The 23,368-nt window shown below is 59.4% G+C and overlaps 3 protein-coding genes across 6 annotated transcripts in view; 1 reads left to right on the top strand and 2 right to left on the bottom strand.

Annotated features, from left to right (window-relative positions):
* CCDC103 (coiled-coil domain containing 103) overlaps window positions 1-22,154 on the bottom strand; it is a 144,924-nt gene extending 122,770 nt beyond the window's left edge. The window contains exon 1 of the mRNA XM_050763157.1: window positions 22,145-22,154. The gene's annotated coding sequence lies outside the window, so the exon portion shown is untranslated. The remainder of the gene's footprint in view (window positions 1-22,144) is intronic.
* ADAM11 (ADAM metallopeptidase domain 11) lies at window positions 1,045-22,675 on the bottom strand. Of its 4 annotated transcripts, XM_050763076.1 has the most exons (27): window positions 22,403-22,675; window positions 21,763-21,938; window positions 11,910-11,986; window positions 11,657-11,723; window positions 9,707-9,792; window positions 9,545-9,620; window positions 9,044-9,110; window positions 8,911-8,978; window positions 8,427-8,501; window positions 8,270-8,341; window positions 7,934-8,100; window positions 6,989-7,073; window positions 6,786-6,876; window positions 6,618-6,669; window positions 6,058-6,157; window positions 5,904-5,975; window positions 5,693-5,785; window positions 5,138-5,218; window positions 4,657-4,707; window positions 4,490-4,553; window positions 4,164-4,263; window positions 3,828-3,947; window positions 3,567-3,735; window positions 3,364-3,478; window positions 3,188-3,278; window positions 2,138-2,155; window positions 1,045-1,643 (listed from the first exon to the last, which is right to left on the bottom strand). In XM_050763076.1, exons 1-27 carry the CDS (start codon window positions 22,461-22,463, stop codon window positions 1,628-1,630), a joined length of 2,310 nt encoding a protein of 769 aa, XP_050619033.1. In that variant the 5' UTR covers window positions 22,464-22,675; the 3' UTR covers window positions 1,045-1,627. The 4 variants fall into 4 exon arrangements, with proteins under 4 accessions (XP_050619033.1, XP_050619034.1, XP_050619032.1 ...); XM_050763077.1 differs by lacking the exon at window positions 2,138-2,155 and having other exon boundaries at window positions 22,403-22,625; XM_050763075.1 differs by lacking the exon at window positions 1,045-1,643 and having other exon boundaries at window positions 2,027-2,155; window positions 22,403-22,625.
* Window positions 8,577-23,368, top strand: part of FAM171A2 (family with sequence similarity 171 member A2) — a 410,010-nt gene continuing 395,218 nt past the window's right edge. The window contains exon 1 of the mRNA XM_050763088.1: window positions 8,577-8,580. The gene's annotated coding sequence lies outside the window, so the exon portion shown is untranslated. The remainder of the gene's footprint in view (window positions 8,581-23,368) is intronic.

Here is a 23,368-nt window from a genome sequence, read left to right as displayed (position 1 = left end):
TCCCTCCACTCAGCCCTTAAGTGGGCAGTGCCAGCTGGAGCTCACTGTGAGGACCCCACTGCTGTCAGGTGCATCCAGCCACCCAAAATGATGTCAGCGGGTCCCAGGCCTGTTTGCCCCTGAGGGGGGTGTGAATAAACAGGGAGCGATTTCCTCCACAGCGCCTCCTCGAAGGTGCCCCAGAAACAGAGGGGCTCAAACAGGCAGTTCATGGGCCCTGGGGTGTCAGAACTCCCTGCCGAGTAAGGGCAGGGCACCCCTGGTGACAAGAACTGTATTCACTTGTGGCTTTCATCCGTCAGGTAGCTGGCCCCCATCTTGCCCCTGCCAGCTACCTTTTAGGGTCAAGGAGCCAGAGCTCTGCCCTCCCAAGCAAGGGTCGTGAGGGAAGGCCACCGGCAGGATTGTGTGAGAAGACTGAGGAGCTGTGCCTGGCTCCGCCTGGCTCTCAGGCTTGCTGCAGCAGGGATGGGTTGGGGCAAGTAATGGGGGGAAACATCTGTAAACTTACTACTCGGCCCTGGAATGGGGGTAGGGAGTGGAATGGACTTGATGGGGCCTTAAGGACTTCTAGCAGCCTAGGATCATCCATGAGACTTCCCTTTCCTACTTCCTCTTGTACATCCCAGGCAGAGCCCCTAACCCTCCAGGCACTGGGCCACCTCTGGCCTTCCCTACCTGGAAGAGTCCTCCCCAGAAAGATGGCCCAGGCGGGGACATCTAGGCCACACCAGGGGGCACCTAAACCCTGAGTCGGCCCCAGAATTACCCTTCTTGAAAGGGGGAAGGTGCCATTTTATTTCAGGAACTATATTTTCTAGACCCCGCCCCCCCCAAATCCATGCGTCCTGACAGGGACAGCAGGACGGTTGTTTTAGAATTGAAGACGATCTGGGACATGTGGTTGCCGTGCCCATAACCTAGGCCTTGGGCACAGCACAGGCAGCTTTGGTTTGAATCAGCACTCATACTTCCTCCAAGCTCAGCGGGGCTAAGCGGGGGCAAGCTGGGATGCCCAGCCCCTGCCTGTGCTCAGTGACAGGACTCCGGGCGTGGTCATCCTGGGGGAGGGTCTGGGGGATGGCCACACCTCAGTTTCTCCGGGCCCTCCTGTAAATGTCAAAACATGCCCACATCTGCCCTGGCCCTAGCACCCCCGAGTTTACATTCATCGATTAAGATTCAGTTTTTAAAAATGTAGATGTCAGCCCCGTCCCCCTAGGTCCCAGAGAGGTAAGACCCTGGTCTCAGCTGCCTGGTTGCAAGGAGGGGCCATCCAGGCTAGGTCCACTGATGGCTGCCTGGGGGCATCCCTCCAGGCCCCCCGAGTTGAGCTGTGGCAATCCATGAGATGGAAGCTACATTCACACGGGGGAGTGGGTGTGCAAGGCTGAGTCGCAGGAGGTGGGCGGGGGACTGTGGAGGAAGTGCACTCCAGGCCTGGTCCACCCTGGTGGTGCCAAGGGCAGGGCCACAGCCCCCACCCAAACCCCTGCGGAGCCAGGAGTTGAAGGGTTTGGACCTGGAAGACATTTGCATGGTGCCTCCCTCCGTGGCTGGATGGGGGCAGCCTCGTGGTTCAGGGCCGAGACGGTGGGTGCCAGGCTTGGAGGGAGGGGGGTGGCACTTAGGCCCCTCCAGACCTGGAACGGAGAGGGGGCATCAGGGGAGGACGTGAGCAGGGGCCACGGGGAGAGCCCCCCAGCAGGGTCCCCGGAACTCAGTGCTGGGCCCTGGAGGCAGGCAGCAAGTCACAGGCTGGCCGGGGAAGGGATCTGCGGGAGGTCAGACAGTGGTGACATGGAAGACAAAACAGATGGGACGCACAGGGAGGGCCCTCCCAGGGATGGGGACCGCCAGGGGCACAGCTCCAGTTCCACTTGGTGGCGGGGGAGGGCCTGGCCACAGCAGGGCAGTCGAGAAGGACGTGGCCTGAGCGGGCGAGGGCAGCAGGGACCTTCTTCCCTGAGCGAGGCTCTCCCACCCCTGCTGGGACAGCCTGGCAGCAGGGGTGGGGGAATCAGCCCCCGTTCCCCATCCACAGAACGCGGGGTGACGAATGAGATGGAGGAGACAAGGACAGCGGGAGGGATGACGTGGCCGGCATCACACTGCCCCCTGCTGGGTCGGGTCGTACCTTCCTCGGCGGATGTTTCTGCAGGGGGAGGATGGTGGAGGGGAGAGGAAAAGGAGACATCTGACCTTCTGCTTCTCTCAGGGAGGGGCCTTTGGCTGCCATGTGACCCCTTGCCCCAGAGCGGGGCCAGGGTCCCCAGGGCCTGGACACTAATGTAAGGGCCTGGGAGAATTACCTAGGGCACCCCAGGTAATTACAAAAATTACAAAAAATTACAAAAATGCATCCCAGGTTCCAGTTCTGACTCCGCCACTAGCTCAATCATGTGACCTTGGGCCGTGGGTTCCTCCTCTGAACATTAAGGGGGTTAGACCAGCACAAGGACCCCAGACTTAGACACGCACAAAGCATGATAGGCTGGGTGGGGACTGGGGACCAGAGGACACATGCCTGGCTTGGGCAGCCCCTGCCCAGCTCCATTCTTTGGCTATTCGGGGATGCTTAGAGGCACGCTGGGGCTCAACCTCCTCATGTTTCCAGAGCTGGAAATCCGAACTGCTAGTGTAAAATCTCCTGATTTCTTTTCTTTTCGTTTCCTTTCTTTCTTTCCTTTCTTTTCTTCTCTCCTTCCTTCCTTCCTTCTTTTCTTTCTTTCTTTCTTTTTTTTTTTTTAGTCTTGCTCTGTCGCTCAGGAGTGCAATGGCGCGATCTCGGCTCACTGTAACCTCCACCTCCCTGGTTCAAACAATTCTCTGCCTCAGCCTCCCAAGTAGCTGGGATTACAGGTGTGTGCCACCATGGCTGGCTAATTTTTGTATTTTTAATAGAGACAGGGTTTCACCATGTTGGCCAGACTGGTCTGGAATTTCTGACCTCAGGTGATCCATCTGCCTTGGCCTCCCAAAGTGCTGGGATTATAGGCGTGAGCTACCTCATCCAGCCTAAAATCTCCTAGTTTGGAAATGTTAAGCCCTGCAGGCGACTTGGGCCTATGACGTGTGAGCTCTGGTTTAGTTGAGTTTTCAGGGAGGGCCCCTCAGCTCCACCAGTCAGGGGTTCTGACCCTCCCATCAAGGATGCCAGGGGGCACAGGGTGTGTGCGTCTCTTACTTAAATCCCCAGCCCGTGCCACCCAGGACGATGGCTGCAACCAGGACAGCCCCGGCGATGGAGCCAATGATGATGTTGGTGCCGCTGGGACCTGGGGAGAAGGGCAGGGCTTAGTTGGCAAGGACAGGCATAGAGAGTGGGACAGACAGACCCCCCTCGGCCAGCTCCAGCCTCACCTTTATATCTCTCTGTCTCCCCCGTGGGTGGGGACGTGGGCAGGGGGTTGTGGATACTGCAGTCTTTGCCTGTCCAGTCTGGCTGACAGATGCACTTCCCTTCATTGCTGCAGACCTAGAGGCAGGGCAGGGCCAGGAGAGGTGAGCAGGGGCCTGTCCCCTCTTGAAAGTCTTTCCCGCCATCCCAGGCTCCAGGCAGTCACCCCGTGGTGGGAGCAAATCCGGCGCTCCCCACTGCCGGGGCAGGTGCTGAAGTTGAAGGCAGAGGCTGGCAGGCAGCGATGGTCCAGGCACAGCATGTTGGGCCCGCAGGCTGTGCCATCCTCCACGTAGCTCAGGTCAGAGCCGTCCGCCAGCTGCACGTGGCCTCCCCTGGGGAAGCGACACAGCCAGCCTCAGCCCTCTGTCTCCTAACCCCCAGCACGGCTGCAACCTTCCCTCCCTAGTCTTGCTCCTGGCAGCACCTGCAGTCCAGCTCCTTGCCCTGGTGGTAGAAGGTGACACTACTGATGTCTCCTACCAGGTCCCCTAGCCGAGGAGCTCCAGAGACGTTGACGCAGAGGAGGAAGCCACACAGCACATCCCTGTTGGGGCACATAGAGACAGTGAGCCCCAAGTTTGACCTCAGACTCAACTACTGAACTCTAATCTGCCCTCACCCTGCACCCTGCCACCTGATTTGCCACGTTTCCACCCACTGGGACTGACAGGCTCCTCCTGGGAGAACCTGTTGCCCCATCTCTGAAAAGTCTCACACCCACCCTGGAGCTGAAAGGCCCTCTGGGAGCCTCAGTACTCACTGCTTACTGCACTGGACCCAGCCCGATCCTTTGCGCCCACAGCTCCCACGCTCCGTCCCCTCCACGTTCAGCTTCTCATAGCAGAAGCGATCAGCAGCCGCTGTGGGGAGAGGATGCCAAGTGTCACCTCACGCACCCCAGGACCCACCCCAAGACCTCAGGCCTGCATCTCCCACACTCTGGCCTGATCCCCAGGCTGCCTGCCTGGATCCCTGAGATCCTGGGGAGCTATACCCTTGGGGGCCTGTTCAGTTGGAACCCACTCTCCCCAGCCCCTCAGCTCTGGATCCTCTGGAGTCCCCGCTCCTAGCCCTAGCCAGACTCACCATGGCCCCAAAGAGCCTGGCACTGCCGGTCCCGGGTTTTGCAGCGACCTCCGTAGCAGCGGCCCTGAGGGTCCAAGAATTAGGAGACAAGGGATGGAGATGCTGAGTGGTCACAGTGGAGACAAGAGACTGCCCTGAAGCCCAGGCTGAGGGGGCAGCCATCATACCTGCTCATGGTCACAGTAGTAACCGTCTAACTTGTGCAGGTTAGGGGGGCACTGTGGAGAGAGGGGTGGGGTTGAGCGGAGCAGCCCCAGGACTGGACCCAGACCACCCGGATTTGCAAGCCCCAGAGCCACTCCAGCCTCCCTCCCTCGTAGGGCTGGGAGATAAATGCCTGGCAAGTAATTAGGTTGTAATAGATGTTAACTAATATTATCATCTACTCTGATCCCTAACCTACACCAGGCACCGGGCCAGGCGCTGGGAATACCAGCCAGACGATACATTCTGGTTTAACGATTGAAGGAACAAAGCCAGGAGCATGAAGAACCCCTTTCTCAGATAAGAAAACTGAGTCTGATCACTGGGGGTTGAAGCCAGCTGTGGAGAGGAGGGGAATGCTGAGCACTCGCCCGGGAAAACCAAATCGACAAGGGTAGGGGTTGCCTCGCCCAGGGCTCCACAGGACGGCGGGGCCGGGCGGACCTGGCTCGAGTCCCCGGTGCAGGTCTCCGCGATGTCGCACTCGTTCACGGCCTCTCGGCAGGACACACCCCGTGGCTCGTACTAGAGAAGAGACGCGCTCCCCGGGTCAGGCAGGATGGATGCCTCGGCCCTGCCCTCCCCAGGACGCCAGCTCCCCGGGCCCCCACGTCCCCGGGCCCTCCAGCTCCCCAGTGCCCCTTATTTCCCTGCTCCCACCAACTCTTGGGAGGCTTGTTCTTATTTCCCTGCTCCCACCAACTCTTGGACGCTCCCCACCTCGCTCCCAGCGCACTCAGCACCGCCCCCAAGCCCGCCCACGTTCCCTCCCCTCCTTGCTTCCGGGCAGCCTTCCCTTCCCGCTCCTCGTAGCCCCGCCTTCAACATCCTTCAGCCCCGCCCCTTGCTCCCCATTGGCGCTGTCTTCGCATCAAGCCCCGCCCCAGAGGCCTCCGCCCACGAAGGCTCCGCTTCCCTCCGTAGCTCCCGCCCCTTATCTGAAGGCCTCCAATCGCTCCTCCTGTGTCCTGGCCCCGCCTCCCGGCCGGTCCTCCTTACCTTGCAGCGCCGACAGCAGAGCCCGTCGCTGCACATGGCGTCGTGAGTCAGGGTGCATTTCTTGCAGCAGTTGCCACCTGCGCGGCTGCACTCCTGAGGGACGCGGGAGAAGGGGAGGGAGGCAGGCGAGCCCTAATCCTCCCACTCGGACGCTCCCTCGTGCCCACCCCCGCATCAGGGTCCCCCACCTGGCGCCCGCACCACCGCTCACCTGCACCGAGCCGCAGTCGCACTCCTCCCCTGCCTCCACAAAGCCGTTCCCGCACTCTGGGGGGTCCAGGAGCTGGACCGGGAGGACAGGTCGGGAGTCTGACCCGGACCCCGCCCAGGCCCCGCTCCCATGCTCCCCGCCGCGGGGCTGGTACCTTGAGGGGCTTGTTGAAGAGGCAGCTCCCACCACCCTCTTGCAGAAACTGGTTGTACTCGTCGATGCTGCAGCGCGAGAACTTGCGGGGCAGGTAGAACCTGGATAGGGCGAGGGGAGGTGCCGCTGGCTGCTCCCTTCCAACCCACCCTCACCCTTCTCAAGGCTGGGGAGGGGGTACACTGGGGGACTTGGTCACCATCGCGAGGAGGCGGAGGATCTTCCCCGGGATTGTACCAGAATCCTCCCGCCTGTCCCTGTCGCTCCCGTCCCCTCCGCTGAACCTGGGGACTCGCAGCCGCGCTGGAGGGAAGGTGTCTCCATGCGAGGCTTGGGCGGCGCCCAGTGGCCACGATGCGCACTGCAGCCTGGCTGGTTTTGGTGTCCCAGCAGGGAAATCTGGGTCTCCCGGGGCAGTGTTTGCGGAAAACTGGGCTGCTTGGGATCCTGAGTGGTTCTGTGAGGTGGGCCTCTTGAGCCCCCTGGTCCAGACTGCCAAACGATGCTCGCTCTAAGACTCCCCTCGCCCAAGACCTTCCCCCGGTTTGTCCAAGAACTCACCCAGTGTCCTCCATGATACAGCCCAGCCAGATGTCCGGACACTTGCAGTCCCCTGAGGGGTGAGCCAGGCGGATATGAGGGAGGCCAAGGACCACCCCTCCCACTGACACCCTCCGCGTTCCCGAGCTGCTGGGCGTGGGCCACACGGGGGCTTCCGGGGGGCGATACCTGCCGAGCTCCGGTGTTTGTTCCACATCATGCCCAGGTTCTGCCCCAGCGTCTGGGCAAGGGTCACGGCCATTGCCCCCATGTTGCCGTACTGGGGGTGGGGAAGATGGGGCACAGATGTCTACATCTTCCAACAGGCACGTCGTGCCCCTGAAGCCCCTTTCCCTCAGCCGCCACCCCAGCCATGTCCCCTCACTGCTCACCTCGTTCACACCCCCGCCCCGGGACAGGGAGCAGATGCCCCCCACGTAGGCTGCCCCGCTGCTGGTGCTCTGGAAAGTCCTGCCCCTGGAAGGCAGTGCACTGTCAGGATGGCCTGCTGGCCTCCCCTGTGGCTCCCCGGGTGGTGGTGGTGCCTTAGGGAGCCCCGCACACTAGAGTCCTTCCTCGGGAGATGAGCCCGGCCCTTTACCTCAGCCTTGGTGACCCCAGGTAAGACCCTTCCCCGCCTCCTTGGGTTCTTGTTTTCTTTTCTTTTTCTTTCTTTCTTTTTTTTTCATTTGAGACACAGTTTCACTCTTGTGGTCCAGGTTGGAGTGCAGTGGCACCATCTTGGCTCACTGCAATCTCCACCTCCTGCCTCAGCCTCCCGAGTAGCTGGGACTACAGGTGCACACCACCACGCCTGGCTAATTTTTGTATTTTGAGGTGGGGTTTCACCATGTTGGCCAGGCTGGTCTTAAACTCCTAACCTGAAATGATCCACCTGCCTTGGCCTCCGAAAGTGCTGGGATTACAGGCATGAGCCATCGCACCCGGCCCCTTCTTGGGTTCTTTTGCCCATAAGGCAAAGGAGAGGCTCCTAGTAGACCATGTCTAGTTGCAAGGCCCTTTTATTAGATTTTTTCTGCTACCAGGGCACTGGGTCCCTGAGGAAGGGATGCTGGGACAGTTTAAAAGGGGAAAGACAGAACTAAGAGAAGGTGAGAGACAGAAGAGAACCACCAGGGCTAAGACAAGGGCATCAACCTCAGATTCGGGGGATGATGCCCAGCCTGTTGCACGTGGCTGGGGGGAGGTGGCAGGTGCAAGGTGAGCCCAGTCCCCAGACACTGAGAGGAGCACCTGGCACAGGGCAGGTGTTAAGTAACCCTAAGCACTGTAGCAACTAGCAGAGGCTGGCAGGAGGTGTGGGGTGGGGGACTCACGAGAAGAGGTGGGTGGCATCGCTAGGCTCAGGCAGACCCTCCCGTCGGTAGACCATGAGCCGGGCCAGGGTCTCCAGGAGGTCATCCTGCACCTGGATCTTGTCCCCATCTGCCCATGTTTCCATGGCAACCAGGACGATGCGAGTGTTGAGCTGCTCCTTGTATATCTGGGTAGAAGATGAGGGCGCTGGAGGGTGGGAGTGGGTGTTGGGGCCAGGGCTGGAGGAGGACCTGTCTCTCCAGGAAGTGGGAGCCAGGGGCTGACGGTGCCCCCTGATGTGTGTGATGGGGTGGGGGCCATAAGGAAGAGGGAAGGAGGGAGGGAGAGCTGCTTACCACGTCAGCCAGGTTCACCACAGACTTGGCAAAGTTGCTGGTGAGGACCACTGACTGTCGCATCTGCTCGAACTGGGAGAGAGAAGAGTGCGAGGAGGGCGAGGCTCCTCTGGGGCCTCCTCCCAGTGTCACCCCCCATCCCTGCCCTGACACTCACCAGCTGGTGGTCGTTGATCACAATTAGCTCCACGTACTTGGTCTCACTGTGCACGGTAGGGTGGCCCCGGCGGACCTGGGGGGTGGGTGGGCACTTGGAATCAGTCCCTTCCATGTCTGACTGATCTCATGGCCAAGCCATGGGGATGGGGGGGTCTGAACTCCAGCCAGGGACAGTGCCAGCTCCCCACTGGCAGAGGGTGCCGTCCTTCCTCAGCTTTGGAATGAGGGCAGGCAGCCTCGGTTTGCCCAGGATGTGACCTCTGTAGATGCCAGCATTAGGGAAGGGGTGGGGGCTTCTCCCAGACACAGTCCCTGGTCCCCAGCCACATCCATCTGAGCCCTCCTTCGCCCCAGCCATGGATGGGGGTGCCCTCCTGCTCTGGGCCATGGCCCGAGGTCTCTCTGCAGGCTGAGGTCTGTGCAGCCTGAGGTCTCTGCAGCCCGAGGTCTCTGCAGCCCGAGGTCTGTGCGGGCCCCCGTACCTGCCTTTTCCTTCTCAGCCTCGGCCGGTTTGGAGGAGCCGACTGGGCAGGCACAGCAAACAGGCAGCCTGTGGGGAGGGGGCAGGTGAGGGGGGCACAGCCGGCCCCTCCCCACCCCCCTTCCCTCCCTTACCTAGTTCCCTGCATCCGAGGGGATCTGGGAGGAGAGGGGTCCGGTAAATGAGGTGGGGAAGGGGTCCCTGCAATGAGGGGAAATTAGTTCTTGGGGTGCCAACTGGGTCTGCTCCAGGCCCACTTGGGGGGGCCAGATCCAGTCCTCACCCCCATCCCATCCTGGGGTGACCCAGAACTGGCCAGAGCTCCCATGTCGGATCTGATCTCCCAGATACTCAGATTCCGGGGTCAAGACCTGGGGGCACTCTGAGAGACAGGGGCAAAGGACATTGGAGCCCAATGGGAGGTCACTTAGGGGACAGAAGGGACATTGGAGCTGGGGGCACAGGGGGAGCTGGGGCACAGGAGGGAGGGAACCAGAGCTGGGGTCACTGAAGAGGGCAGTGAAGCTGGGGTTACTGAGGGAGGAGCAGGAGGAGGAAGAGGTGGCAGCAACAGCTGTTGGGACAAGCTTGGCAGAGCCACCAGAGAGGACGGCAAGGGGCTGTGCGGGGCTTACCTGAGGGGCTCCCCAAGGTCCAGCCATGTCTTGGGGCTCCACAATGTAAGTCAAGTTCCCATCAGAGAAGACCCCACTGTGGAGAGAGAGGCGCAGCTCCCCACCGTCCCCAGGCCTGGGCCGGAGGCTTCTCCCAGCTGCCTGGCCCCTCCCGGTACTCACTGCAGCCCCTGGCAGGTGGAGAGGGCAGCGAAGGAGTGCAGGTTCCCCCGGAGCTTCCCCTGGTAGTAGCAGTGGTCTCCAGCCCCCTGGAGGAGCAGAACAGTGAGCAGAACGCTGGCATGAGGCTGGGGGCAGCTGACAGCCTCAAGGCTTTTTAGGGGCCACTGAAGCTGCCCTGTGTGTAGGTGGCCACAATCCCCGAGTACACCTGGGGCTCTGGGGCCTGTTTCTAGATGAGTGGTGCTCCTAATCTGTTGTGCCACCCTGGGCAAGTTCCTAGCCCTCTCTGGGCCTCCTTCACTTCATCTATAAAATGAGGAAGCTGGACTGTAGCAAAGGTTTTTTGTTGTTGTTGTTGTTGTTTTTGTTTTTTTGAGATAGGGTCTCGCTCTGTTGCCCAAGCTGGAGTGCAGTGGTGCAATCTTGGTTCACTGCACCCTCTGCCTCCCGGATTCAAGCCATTCTCATGCCTCAGCCTCCCAAGTAGCTGGGATTACAGGCAAGTGCCACCAAATATAGCTAATTTTTCTTTCTTTCTTTTTTTTTTTTAAATAAGACGGAGTTTTGCTCTTTTTGTCCAGGCTGGAGTGCAATGGCACGATCTCAGCTCACTGCAACCTCCACCTCCTGCGTTCAAGCGATTCTTCTGCCTCAGCCTCCCAAGTAGCTGGGATTACAGGCCCGTGCCACCATGCCCAGATAATTTTTGTATTTTTAGTAGAGATGGGGTTTCACCATCTTAGCCAGCCTGGTCTCAAACTCCTGACCTCGTGATCCACCCGCCTCGGCCTCCTAATGTGCTGGGATTACAGGCGTGAGCCATTGTGCCCAGCCTAATTTTTCTATTTATTTATTTGTTTGTTTGTTTTTTGAGATGGAGTTTCGCTCTTGTTCCCCAGGCTGGAGAGCAATGGCATGATCTCAGCTCACTGCAACCTCTGCCTCCCAGGTTCAAACAATTCTCCTGCCTCAGCCTCCTGAGTGGCTGGTGTTACAGGCATGCACCACCACACCTGGTTAATTTTGTATTTTTAGTAGAGATGGTGTTTCACCATGTTGGCCAGGCTGGTCTTGAACTCCTGACATTAGGTGATCTGCCCACCTCAGCCTCCCAGTGATGGGATTATAGGAGCCCGGCCTACAGCAAGGGTTCCTAGCCATTTGCTGGGGCTGGGGAAGGGATCAGACTCCTTTGAGAATAACAGGCAGCATTTATTTAGCACCTACCATGTGCCCAGCACTGCTCTGTGTACTAACCATATATTATCTCATTTAATCATGTACTCGCCCCTAACATCACACACAACCTCATGCACTGCCTCCCAGGACGACCCTGGGCCTGTGGTTGGCTGAGGAGTGATGGGCAGCATGTGTCCTCCAGGCCAGACTTGTGGGTTGGGGCTGGGGGGACCAGCGGCACCCTCCCCCTCCAGCTCTGCCTCCTGCAGAATTACTTGTGCTCCAGTTACTGAACAGGCGGTGGGGGGGTGGGGGGGTGAGACAGGCTATTTATAGACACTCATTCATTTTCAGACTCTAGAGCCTGCAGGGCTGGGACCCTGGTGTCCCAGGCAGCTGGGATTTTCCGGGGCCTTGGTACTGAGTAAGAAGGGCCTTTCCTCAGCTGCCCCTCTCAGGAGAGTCTGGAGAGGGGGATTCCTGGCAGCCGGCTCGGAACAATGAGGGTCCCTGTAGGCCCCACGCAAGGCAGGTGGGCTGGCTGGGAGTCAGAGCTCTGGGGCCAAGTGAGGGGAGCTCAGGGCCCCATGCACTCAAGCTGCCCACTGTCCACGTTCAGAGCCTCTCGGGTCGGGAGAGAGGGAAGGTGCCGAGGGGCCAGGCCCAGGACCCCATCTCCAGCAGCCACCTGTCCCTATACCTGTGACCACAGAGCCAAAGAAACAGCACCTCCCTTCCACCCCTGGCCCCAGTCCCTGCAGAGGCACTCACGGTGCTGTGCTGGGTTGTTCCCTCCCGGCTGAAGTGGCGCTCCACGTATTTCGAGGAGAGGAGGTGGCTGAGACAGAGGGGGCAGCAGGAAGGGGGTCACGGGCAAGGTGAGGTCTGGCTTAGGGCCCGCCCCAGCTCAGGATCCAGGTACCCCCTGCCCTGGCCCAACCCCCAGCCCCCTAGCAGCCAGGCCCTCGCCATGCCTCCCCCACCCCACCACCACCCTTCCTCCTGGGCTCAAGGCCACACTCACTGGTTCAGCTCCAGGTCCAGGGTGAAGTTTGAGTTGAAGGCTGGGATGACGAAACTCACCTGGGCCAGATGGACAGGCTGGTGTGGGGGGAGGTCAGAGGGGGAGTCAACTCAGGGAGGCCTGAAGGTGGGAGTCGGGGGGACCCCGAGACAGACAGTAGCCCTGGGAGGGGGTGGCCAGCCCTAGCAGCTGAGGGGACCATTGATTTGGGGACGAGATGCTTTGCCCAAGCTCCTCTTCCTCCACGACCCTGCTCCTTCACTAGTGGGCAGAGGCAGGAGTGCTCAGCCCTGAGCACAGCCCCCTTTCTGCCCTCTGGGCCTGGGCACTTGTGCATCGGGGGCTGGGCTGCAGGTGCGGCCGGGAGGGAGGGGGCCAGCCACGCCAGCTCTCTGCCTCATTATGCCCTCCTGGCTGGTGAGGGGCACCCCACCATCAGGCAGAGTAACAGGAGGGCCCCAGGAGTATCATGGGGAAAGGACAAACAGGAAGTGGGAGACAGGACCCTTGCTGCCTGTTCCCCTACCCTGGCGCCAGCCTCTATCTACATAGGAGGCCTCGGACAGGGGCGAGTGGGTGGGAATGGATGGTTGCACCTCCGGAAACTGGGCGACAGGCGGGTGCCATCCTGTTGGGAGGAAGGACTTGGCTCCTCTACCCCCAAATCCATTGCCCTCTGCCTCGCCCAAAGCAGCTCATCTTTAATATTTCAATCCCATGGTTAATTTTTAAACACGGAAGTTTTCCTGATAAATTTTTCAAAGTGCAGTAAGGCTGGAGGCTCCAGATTGCCATGGCAACGCACCAGGCCTGAGCAAGATGGCGGCCCCCCAGGCCTGGGCGCTCGAGGACGCCCGGATCACGGCAACCCCAGGGCCCAGGAAGGGCTGAGAGGACTCAGGAGTGGGGCCTTCTCCCTACCCCTTGTTCATTCCAGAAGACTGACTCCAGACCCCCACATGAGGGTCACCCACTCTGCCCTGCAGATGGGAGGCTTTTGTTCACCGCCTGGCTTTGGTGGTGGGGACGGCAGGTTGCAGGAAGGAAGACAGCCCCAAGGTCACGGTCATGAAATCCATAGCCTGTGCCTTGTCGTTCTTCCTCCTCAACCACCTCATCACTGCTAATCTTTACCGAGCACTTCTTGTGTGCCAGGCCCTGGTCTAAACACTACGAGTATCGCCTCGTTTGATATTCACAGCAACCCTATGGGATAGATTACTGCCATTCCCATCTGAAAGATAGGGGACAGGCACAGTGGGGCTGACTAACTTGCCCAAGGTCACACAGCTAAAAAGTGGTGGAGCTAGGGAGTCGGCTTCTAGGGCTGTCTCACCTCAAAGGTGGGGTAAAATGGAAGTGGGCCCAGTGTCCATGAGAGGTCCTGAGAGAGGAGCAAGGGGGGGCCAACGGCCAGGGCCTGGGCGAGCAGACCTCTGCGCCCCAAGGACACCGACTCATCCTATTCCAGGCTGACCAAGGCTCCCAGTTCCATCCTGAGCCCCTAGAGCATCGATCAGCCCGAAATAGAAAGTCAAGGACAAGGAGTCGCCACATCCTCTTCCCAGCCCATGGCCTGAACCATCCTGGCCTTCCCCTGCCCCCGGGACTGTTCCTGCTTGTTCTATCTGCCCTCCACCAACAAGCCCCTATGCCAGCCCCCTCCACAGCTGCCTAGAGGAGCAGTCTGCCAGATCCCTTGCCCCGATGCCGCTCTCTCACCGTGCAGCCTCAGGGATGACCCAGCAACCTCTCTGAGCCTCAGATTTTCCCACTGAAAATGGTCAGATGAGCCCAGATGCGAGGCCAGGAGGTTGGCTGTGTAGTGGGGCCGTCCTGGGCCTGGAGATTCTGGCAGAGTCTGCCCTGGCACCAACAGAATCTCCCTCACTCAGGAGGTCTGTGAGCCATCCCATCGAGCCTGCTTCCTCTCTGTAGAGGCCAAGCCAGCCCCAATTCTGGGGAAAGCCCCAGCTGACAGGAGAGCAAGGCCAGATACTTTAGGACCCTCCTTGTCTACCACCTCCTGCCGCCTGCTGAGCTCTCACACCCCTTCCCCACCTGGTGCAGCTGAACTTCAGGGGTGGGCTGTCCCCTGCCCCAGCGGGACACAGGGCTTAGACCAGATAAGCCCCTGCGGCAGTGCCGGGGCAGCTGGGGCTGGGGGCTGGGCATGGCTGGAGGTGGCCCAGGAAGGGGCTGGGAGAGTCCCCAAAAGGCAGTGGGAGAGAGAGAGAGACCACATACCAAGGCATGTTTGCCTGGCCTGGCCCCATGTGGGGACACAACTCTGTCCCTAGTCTGAGGGAAGAGATGGGTCAGACAAATCTATCTCAGTCCCCAGAATCTCTGTGGCCCTGGCCCTGGCACCGCCCCAAGCCCAGCTTTAGGCCAATAATGTTCTTTTTTTTTTTTTTTTTTGAGATGGAGTCTCACTCTGTCGCCCAGGCTGTAGTATAGTGGTGCGATCTCAGCTCAATGCAACCTCTGCCTCCTGGGTTCAAGCAATTCTCTGCCTTAGCCTCCCGAGTAGCTGGGATTAGAGGCACCCACCACCACGCCTGGCTAATTTTTTTGTATTTTTAGTAAAGACAGGGTTTCACCATCTTGTCCAGGCTGGTCTTTAACTCCTGACCTTGTGATCCACCGTTGGCATCCCAAAGTGTTGAGATTGCAGGTGTGAGCCACCCTGCCCGGCGAATGTTCTTTTTTAAAAATTAATTAAGTTTTTAGAGATGGGATGTCACTATGTTGCCCAGGCTGATCTTGAACTCCTGGGCTCAAGCCATCCTCCCGCCTCAGCCTCCCAAAATGCTGGGATTACAGACTTGAGCCTCCGTGTCTGGCCTGAGCCAATGCTCTATCAAAGCCAAACAGAGTTCCCTGCCTGGCCCTGCTTTGTACCCCTGCCCTGCCTCTGACCTCATCCCATTGTCCCTCCATCCCTGGGGGGAGGGGCCTTTTGGTCTTGAGGTCACACCAGCCCTCAGCTGACCCTGTGCCCTGCACTTGTCTCTTGCTCCCCCGGCTGCCCAGGCTCTCACATGCTCCAGCTCATTTGATCTCAGCCTGCCCAGGCTGTCTGGTCCTCATTTTACAAATGCCAGGATGAGGCTCAGGGAAACACCTGGAGGTGACTGACCCAGGGTCATGGCTGGGTGGCTGGGGAGGTGTGGGGCTGGATCTCACCCTGGGGCTGGAGTTCGGTTGTCACAACAGCTGTGACCGCCTGGCAGGGGTGACCACCCCTTCCACCTGAGTCTCCTCTCTGGCTGGCCCACCCAGTCTCCTAGACATCTGCTTCACAGGGACGGTGCCTCGTCCTCTCTGTACCAGATGCGGGGTGCAGAGAGAAAAAGGCAAAGATTCTACCGAATACCCAGAAGCACAAATACAGGTGCCTGGGCTCTGCCCCAGACCTACAGACACAGTCTTAGGAAGGGGGCTAAGGAGCTTTAGGATTCCCAAATGCTCCAGGAAATTCGAGAAGGGAGACCATTGCTCCCCACCACCTCCAGGCATAGCCCCTCATGTGCTGACTCCGAACTCCTGCCCTGACCTCCCTCTCCTCCCCACCCTCACCTGCATGGCCTGCACCTGCCAACCCACGCAGGGCTTTGGCGCCCTCTGCCTCTGGGCCTTTAAGCACACAGTAGACATACACTTATTTGATCACTGATTTGGCTTTTCAGGTGGGCGACCTTTAGTCCCCTGGAGCAAGGGCTATGCCTGCTTTTTTCCCTGCCCACGGGCTCAACACTCACATTGAATGGAAAGGCATCGCAAGGCCTGAGATAAGCTGCTTCATGCCCCCGGCCTCAGTTTTCCCCTCGGTGAAACAGAATTGTTGGGCCAGGAGCGGTGGCTTGCGCCTGTAATCCTATCACTTTGGGAGGCCAAGGTGGGCGGATTGCCTGAGCTCAGGAGTTTCGAGACCAGCCTGGGTAACATGGTGAAACCCTGTCTCTACTCAAATACAAAAGAAATTAGCCGGGCGTCGCAGTGCGCGCCTGTAATCCCAGTTACTCGGGAGGCTGAGGCAGGGGATTTGCTTGAACTTGGGAGGCGGAGGTTGCAGTGGGCCAAGATCGTGCCACTGCATTCCAGCCTGGGCGACACAGCAAAAAACTCTGCCTCTACAAAAAAAAAAAGAAAAGAAAAACCAGGATTGTTGTGAGGATTAAATAAAAGCCCTTTTGAATGTGTTATCATAAGGGTCAATAAGAAGAAGGAAGTGTAAATGTTCCAGCTGAACAGGGCTTTGAGGAACTGGATAAACGACCTCTTTGGATCACCTACTGTGACAGGGACATGCCAGAACAGTGGCCTTATGCTCCTGATCTGGGTGGATGGTGTGATTTACCTGTCAGGTGTCTCACCTGAGGATGTCTTTCTGGAATCTCCTCCCACAAGGAGATACCACCACCTTGTGGGCCGGGTGGCTGCAAACTGGGGAGGAGCCGGAGAGGCAGGAGCTCCGCCTGGGAGTATGTCCCAGCTGGGAGAAACCGCCCCCCCCACCCACCTGCCAGCTCCCCCTACCCGCCCCTAGCAATGCGTTGGGTGCTCCATTTATCAAGAGGGCAGCGGGATTCCCAGACAATGAGAACATCCAGATGAATTTCCAATGATGGGATTTGACCTACATTTTTGAGAACAGAGCCACCTCCTTACCGGGTCATCAGTCCCTCTGGGGACAGACTCTGGACAGCTGAGTCCCTCTAGGCAGCCGGGAGGGTGCTTGGGTGAGGCCAAGCCCACAGGCCAGAGTCCTGCTCATGTAGTTTCTCCCCTGGACCCCGCCTGAGCCTGACAGGTAACCCCTAAATATCCTGGCTCCTGTTTCTCACACCCAGCCCTCATGCCAGCACCAGGGCCCAGCACCCTACCTGGACACTCAGAGATGTTGACCATCGACTTATTTTGCCAGATCTCGGGCTGGACTCCTGACATTCGTCATCTAAAGTCCTCATAGCAGCCTGAGAGATGGGAACTATGAGCATATCCCCATTTTATGAATGAGGAAGTTGTGGTTTAGGGGGCTAAGTGGCTGGCTCAGGTCACACAGTCAGAAGCAGGGGAGCAGGACCTGCACTAAGGCTGTGCCACCTCAAAGCCACAGTGTGCAGCCTCTAACACCAAAACCGAGCCTGCTCAACTCTCTGGCATGGCAGGGCTCAGTTTATGCCCCCACCTCGCTCCTGGGAACAAGCTGGGCCCAGCACATATCCTAGCCCTGGCTTCTAGCTGCCTGCCCCAACCTAGGAGAGAGCCGCAACTTTGGCCACACACATTATAACGTGGCCTTGGCTCTAGTGGGGTATCAGGGCCCCAAGCACAGACCCTGGTCCCCCTGTGGCACCCTGCCGGCCCATCTTCAAGAGCTGGGGGCGAGCCTTATTCAACTGCCCTCCACCTTTCTGCAGGAAGAAAACACAAACACTGTTGCAGCACACGCCCACCGTGGAGGGCTTCTAGGGTGGCGTTTTCAGTAAATGCTGGCCTAGGCAGCTCTCGCAAGAGCTTAGCCCAGAGACTGAGGCGCTCCTCCCCTAGCTGGCTCAGATGAGCTTCTATGTACCAGGTCTGCGACCTCCTCACCCCTGGCCCTAATCACCTCCCCATGTCCTGCTCTCTCCTTGTTCCCAAGGACTCTGGGTCTCCCCGGGGAAAGGCATAACCCACACAGCAGCCTGGTGCAAATCAGAAAAAGGGGTCCCAAGGCCAGGTGAGGTGGCTCACACCTGTAATTCCAGCACTTTGGGAGGCTGAGGCTGGTGGATCACTTGAGGTCAGGAGTTCAAGACCCGTTTGGCCAACATGGTGAAACCCCGTCTCTATTAAAAATACAAAAATTAGCTGGAAGCGGTGGTGCACGCCTGTAATCCCAGCTACTCAGGAGGCTGAGGCACAAGAATCGCTCCCTCGCTGGGAGGCAGAGGTTGCAGTGAGCCCAGATCATGCTGCTGCACTCCAGCCTGGGTGACAGAGCGAGACTCTGTCTGGAAAAAAAAAAAAAAAAAAGAAAATGGGGTCCCCCTGCAAGTCAGAATGCGTGTGGCCCCATAAGCCCACGGATTGCATTCAGCTCACTAACCCCTTGCCCAGTCACCCTAGTCCAGTGAACAACCAGCCCAACTGTACATGGTAGTTTTGTCTGACCTGTACCACGCCTCAGCTGCAGGCTCCCTGGGACCACAGGTTTCTGCACTCCCAGAAGCTCCCCCACTTCTCTGGGCCTCAGGCCTAGCCTGCTTCCAGGCTGGACAGAAGTGAGGGGGTTGCGTGCAGTGGCAGAGAGAGGGCAAGGGTTCGTCTGTGTCTCTCTTCCCGTCAGCCCAGAGCAAGAAGTGGCAGTGCGCTGAGTGAGAGCCCTGCTTTGGGGATCAGTCTTGACTCCGTGCTCAAGTGCTGTGTCACTTGGGGCAGTTACGTTGCCTCTCTGTGCCTGTTTCTCCATCTGCGAGATGGGAGTAACAGCCCCACCTCTGGGAGCTGTGTTGAAGATTAAATAATTACACGTAAAGGAGTGCCTGCTGCAAAAAGGCCTAGTCAATAATTACAATTTCTCTACCTTGTTCTTTCTGTTGTTGTTGTGTTGTGTGAGACAGGATCTCACTCTGTAGCCCAGGTTGGAGTGCAGTGGTGCAACCATAGCTCACTGCAGCCTTGAACTCTTGGACTCAAGCGATCCTGCAGCCTCAGCCTCCCGAGTAGCTGGGACTACAGGTGCGCACCACCATGCTTGTGTAATTTTTTTTTTGGTAGAGACGGGGGTCTCACGATGTTGCCCAGGCTAGTCTTAAACTCCTGGTCTCAAGCAATCCCCTAACCTTGGCCACTGTGAGCCAATGCACCTAGCCTAATTTCTCCAGCTTCTAATTCCTTCCCAACCACTGTAACTCTTCCTCTGTCCCAGCCGCACCCCCACCCTCGCCCCCATCAAGCCAGGAATCTTCAGCACGTAAAGCCCTTTCCCATCACCACCTCCTGAGAGTAGGTGGGACTGAGGTATGTTACCATCCTGATTTTAGGGAACAGGAAACTGGGGCTCCGAAAAGTCAAGCGACCAGCCCAAAGCCACAGCGGCTCAGCGCTCCAGGCCCTGCCAGCCAGCATGTGCCCCTGGACTTGATACACGACCAGAGATCTTGCTGCCAGCTCAACACCAGTTGGGCCTGAAGTTCCAAACCAGGGCGGTAAGTTAAGGCAAAACCCAAGCAGTGCTCGGCTAGGGTACTTCTGGCTAGGACACGCACAGGCTCAAGTTCGCACTGGATCCACCATCGGACCCCGTGGCTCTGAGGCCAAAAGCGCTCTAACCCCGGGAGAAATGCCAGGCAGGAGATTGAGGGTTTGCCATATCTCCTTCCCATTAGGGAAAATATTCTGGATGTGTCTTTTTGTCTCCTTGCTCTGGGCGGAGTTGGGAGACTGCCTCCTGGACCCAAATCCAGAGAGCCCTGGAGGCAGAACTGGGAAGTGCCCTGGTGTGGAGAAAACTCCCAACTCCACTGCTTAAGATCTGATTGACTTCGGGCAATTTACTTCATCCCTCTGAGCCTTAGTTTGCTCATCTGCAAAATGGGGCTGACCAGAGTTATAAGCTGCCGGGCACGGTAGCTCATGCCTATAATCCCAGCACTTTGGGAGGCTGAGGTGGGCGGATCACCTGAGGTCGGGAGTTCAAGACCAGCCTGACCAACATGGAGAAACCCCATCTCTACTAAAAATACAAAAAATTAGCCGGGCGTGGTGGTGCACGCCTGTAATCCCAGCTACTCAGGAGGCTGAGGCAGGAGAATCGCTTGAACCCAGGAGGTGGAGGTTGGGGTGAGCAGAGATCACACCATTGCACTCCAGCCTGGACAACAAGAGTGAAACTCCATCACACACACACACACACACACACACACAAAGTTACAAGCCTTACAGAGTTGTGAGAAATAAGTGATGTAAAGTGCATACAAAGCTTGGCAGAGTGGCCCATAGAAGTCCACAGCTTTGGGACCTCAGGGGAAATTGAGGCACAGATAAGACAGGGCCCCAAACAAGTCCCTTGAGGAGGTTGCCACGAGGGCCCTAGGAAGTCTCAGTCCCAGAAGACCCCAAAATTGGAGATAATCACTGCCTGGCAGATCCACGGAACTCCATTTCCTCCCCACAGGCTCTCAGACACCCCTCAGAAGTATCTGGAATCGGTGGATCACATACACAACTCACATGCACCCACTCACCTGCAGAAGAACACAGAGACCCCCCAACCTAACCAGTTCAACTGCACCCATCCTGACCTTCCCACGCAGCTGCAGACACCACCACAGCCCAGAACCTCCTACCCTTTGCCGCCTCTGTCTCTGCTCAGAAAGGGTCCGGCTGAAGGAGCGACCTGTCCAGTTGGAATACCTGACTTTTCATCCCTACCTGACTCCAGGCTTCCCCTCATCTCTGTCCCCTGACCCCACGGTGGCATCCCTCCATGACTCAATCTGCATATCCCTTAAAGCACAAGCCAGAGTCCCAGCAGTCGGGTGGACCATCAGTTCCTCCACAGTGTAACCATGGGGTTCACAGTTCACAGGAAGCAAGTGACACCAGGCAAGACAGCCAGACTCAGTGACCAGGACACCCCATCCCTGGCCCTGGGACCACGCACCTCCCAGGGAGCCTGGGCAGTCACTGAAGGCAGCTTCCACCCACCACTCCACCCCCAGTGCCCACGGGCCTGGACCATTATCCCCCTCCCCCTGCCCCTCTGCACGGCCCTGAGTGATGGTCCATCTATTATGCATGCTCCCTTCCTGCTCCATCCATTTCATCAGTATTCCCCACCCCTGTACCACCCCGCATCCCCCTCTGCTCCCCTCCCTTAAGGGCTTTTAACCAAGTACATTAGGCAGGGCCAGATGCCAGTCTGACAGACGTCCGTAATGTTAGCCTCCGTTTCCCTCCTTCCTCCCTCTGCCCAGCCCAATTTACCTCCCACCACTCCCAGCTGCCAAAACTTTCCAGGCCTCAGTTGTACCCCTCCTCTGGGTCTCTCCCCTACACCTTTTGTTTGTGCCGGGCCTTTGTGCCGGGCCTTTGCCGGCCAACCCGCCCTCTGCTGCCCTGTTGGCCTGGCTCACTTTCAGCTCCAGCTCTTGGAGCACTGGGGCGTGCTGAATGAATATTCCATCTGGGTGATTATTATTCACATGATATTAATTAATTATTAATTGCAATTAATCTCCTTCATGCCTAACCTTCCTCTGGGAGGCAGGTGGGGCTTGGCAACTGAAAGGGACAGTGGGCAGGCAGGCAGAGCTGGCTTGGGGCCTCAAGTTATTTTCCAAGGCCCCACCTTCAGCCAGGACAGGAAGGAGAACAACAAGCCTCTCTGGGCACTGTGTGGAAACTGAGGCAGCAGCAAGCACTAAGCTGTTCCAAGAAAGCCCACTGAGGTGGCTGTGATGAGAACCTGGGAACCCTAATCCCTGACTGGAATCTGGGCTGCCTCTCCCTGCCCCCGCACTTGCCCCATCCAAGCCCTGTTTTGAGCAGAACCACTAGCTTTGGCGAGAGCAAAGCAGGGGGCCATTGGAAGGCTGACCCAAAGCGGGCCTAAGACCTAGGCATTAGGGGTCCCTGAACACTGAGGACAGGGGGCCTGCAATAATGGGAGGGGGCCTTGGGCTTGGGCAGTCCTGGGATCCCCACCAGTGGGCTCCAGCACCCACCTGATAGCCCACTGTACGGAAGGGGACTCTGCGGGGCAGCTGCTGAGGAGGGCTCCAGCCCTGGCTACCCCGTGGGCTCTCAGGGGCTCTAAGGCCTGCTTTAGCCCCTGGCCTCACCACCCAGCCCCACTCACCGGGCCCCCTGGTGGCTCCTGGCGGACCCTGGTGTCCAGTTGCTGCTTTCGGACCTCTCCCCCGGAGCTCTCCCTGACCAGACGGCTGGGTTCCGTGACCTCAGGGGTTCCTGGGCCCCCCAGCTGGGGTAAGCGCCCCCATCGCAGAGCTCCAGCAGAACCTTGGGTCCCAAGACCTGGGGAAACAAGGCCATGGCTGCAGGCAGCTGCCCATCCTGGGGCAGGAGACTTGGGAAAGGGGTGGACAAGCTGCATCCCCCACTCTGGTGTGGCCCCTGGAGCCCTAGGGCGATCCGGGTGGGGAGGATCTGGCTGCCCTGCAGAGGCAAGAGCCCGCGGGGAGGGGGCCAAGAGCTTTACGCCTGCCCAACCGTCACGACTGCCCCCCCATCCGCCCAAACCCGCAGAGACCTGCAGAGCTGGCCGGTCGGCGGCAGGGGCAGGGACGCGGTGGGCCTGGCCAGCTGGGGACAGGTGGGTGGACGCACCTTTCCTCCTCTCCCGCTCCCCCACCCTCCCGCGCTCCGGACGGGCTGTCACCCTGAGAGCACTGCAGGAAAAGGTGGCTGCAGCAGCAAGCGCCGCACATCTCGGGGCGGAGGCAGTGAGGGGGCACCGGGACCAGGTGGGGGTCACTCACCAGGCGGAGGGAGCAGCGGCAGCAGCAGAGCCGCGAACGCCCAGCGCCGCAGCAGCCTCATGGCTCGCTCATTCCTCCCGGTCCGGGGGCTGCGGCTGCGAGCGGCGCGGGGAGGGCGGGAGCAGGGACGGGGGTGGGGAGGCGCCGGCTGCGGAGCTGGGGCGGGGGCGCGGGGCCGGGCGGGGGTCGCGGAGCGGTGGGGGCGGCGGGGACGGCGCCAGGGCTCAGTGCGCTCCGGCCGCGGCCATCCCGGCGGGGCGGCGGGGCCGGGTTAAGAGCGGAGCGGCGAGCACGTGAGCCCAGGGCCCGCCCTCCGCTCTCCCGCCGCCCCCCGGCCCCCCCAGCCCCGCAGGGCCCGGGCCGCCGCCGCGGGAGGACAAAAGAGGCGCCGCCCCGGGGCCCCTCCCCGCACCTCAGGGGCCTCTCGTCAGGTGCGGGGCGGCGGCGCTCCGCGACCTCATCCCGCGGCCCCTCCTCGGCCACCTCTGCCTGAGCATCTCTGAGGACTCGTAGATTTGTAGGGTAGAGAGGCAGGGGACGGGGGACCCCCGCCGTCGACCCGGCGACTGCCCGTCTGGGGCCGGGGGCAGGGGCGTGGCTGTGGCGCCCGCTTTCGCCCTTCGGTCGTGGTACCCCCTGGAGAGGCTGCCCCAGCCCCAGCCCCAGCCCGGAGCGCCCCGCTTGACCCTAGGCTGTGGAAGCTGGGGTTGGGGTGGGCAGAGGCTCTTGGCGAACGCCAGGCTCCGCGCCTCTGGGATTTCTTGCACCTTTGCTACGGGTCGTGTCACTGAGGAGTCCTCCCAAGCCCGCGGTCCAGACCCCCTTCCCATCGGCTCCTTCTCCCCGCCAAAGATGTCCCGGCCTCTAGGAGGGCTTCAGGGATCGCTGTCACTCCAACCATCAGGAAGGGCCGGCATCTCCGTCTGGGTTCCTGAGTCTCTCACAGGCGCCCTGTCCTTCCCCCTA

Source organism: Macaca thibetana, chromosome 16, assembly GCF_024542745.1.
Source record: "Macaca thibetana thibetana isolate TM-01 chromosome 16, ASM2454274v1, whole genome shotgun sequence".
NCBI lineage: Eukaryota > Metazoa > Chordata > Mammalia > Primates > Cercopithecidae > Macaca > Macaca thibetana.
The sequence above is the reverse complement of the archived record's forward strand: the minus strand, read 5'-3'. Positions and strand labels throughout refer to the sequence as shown.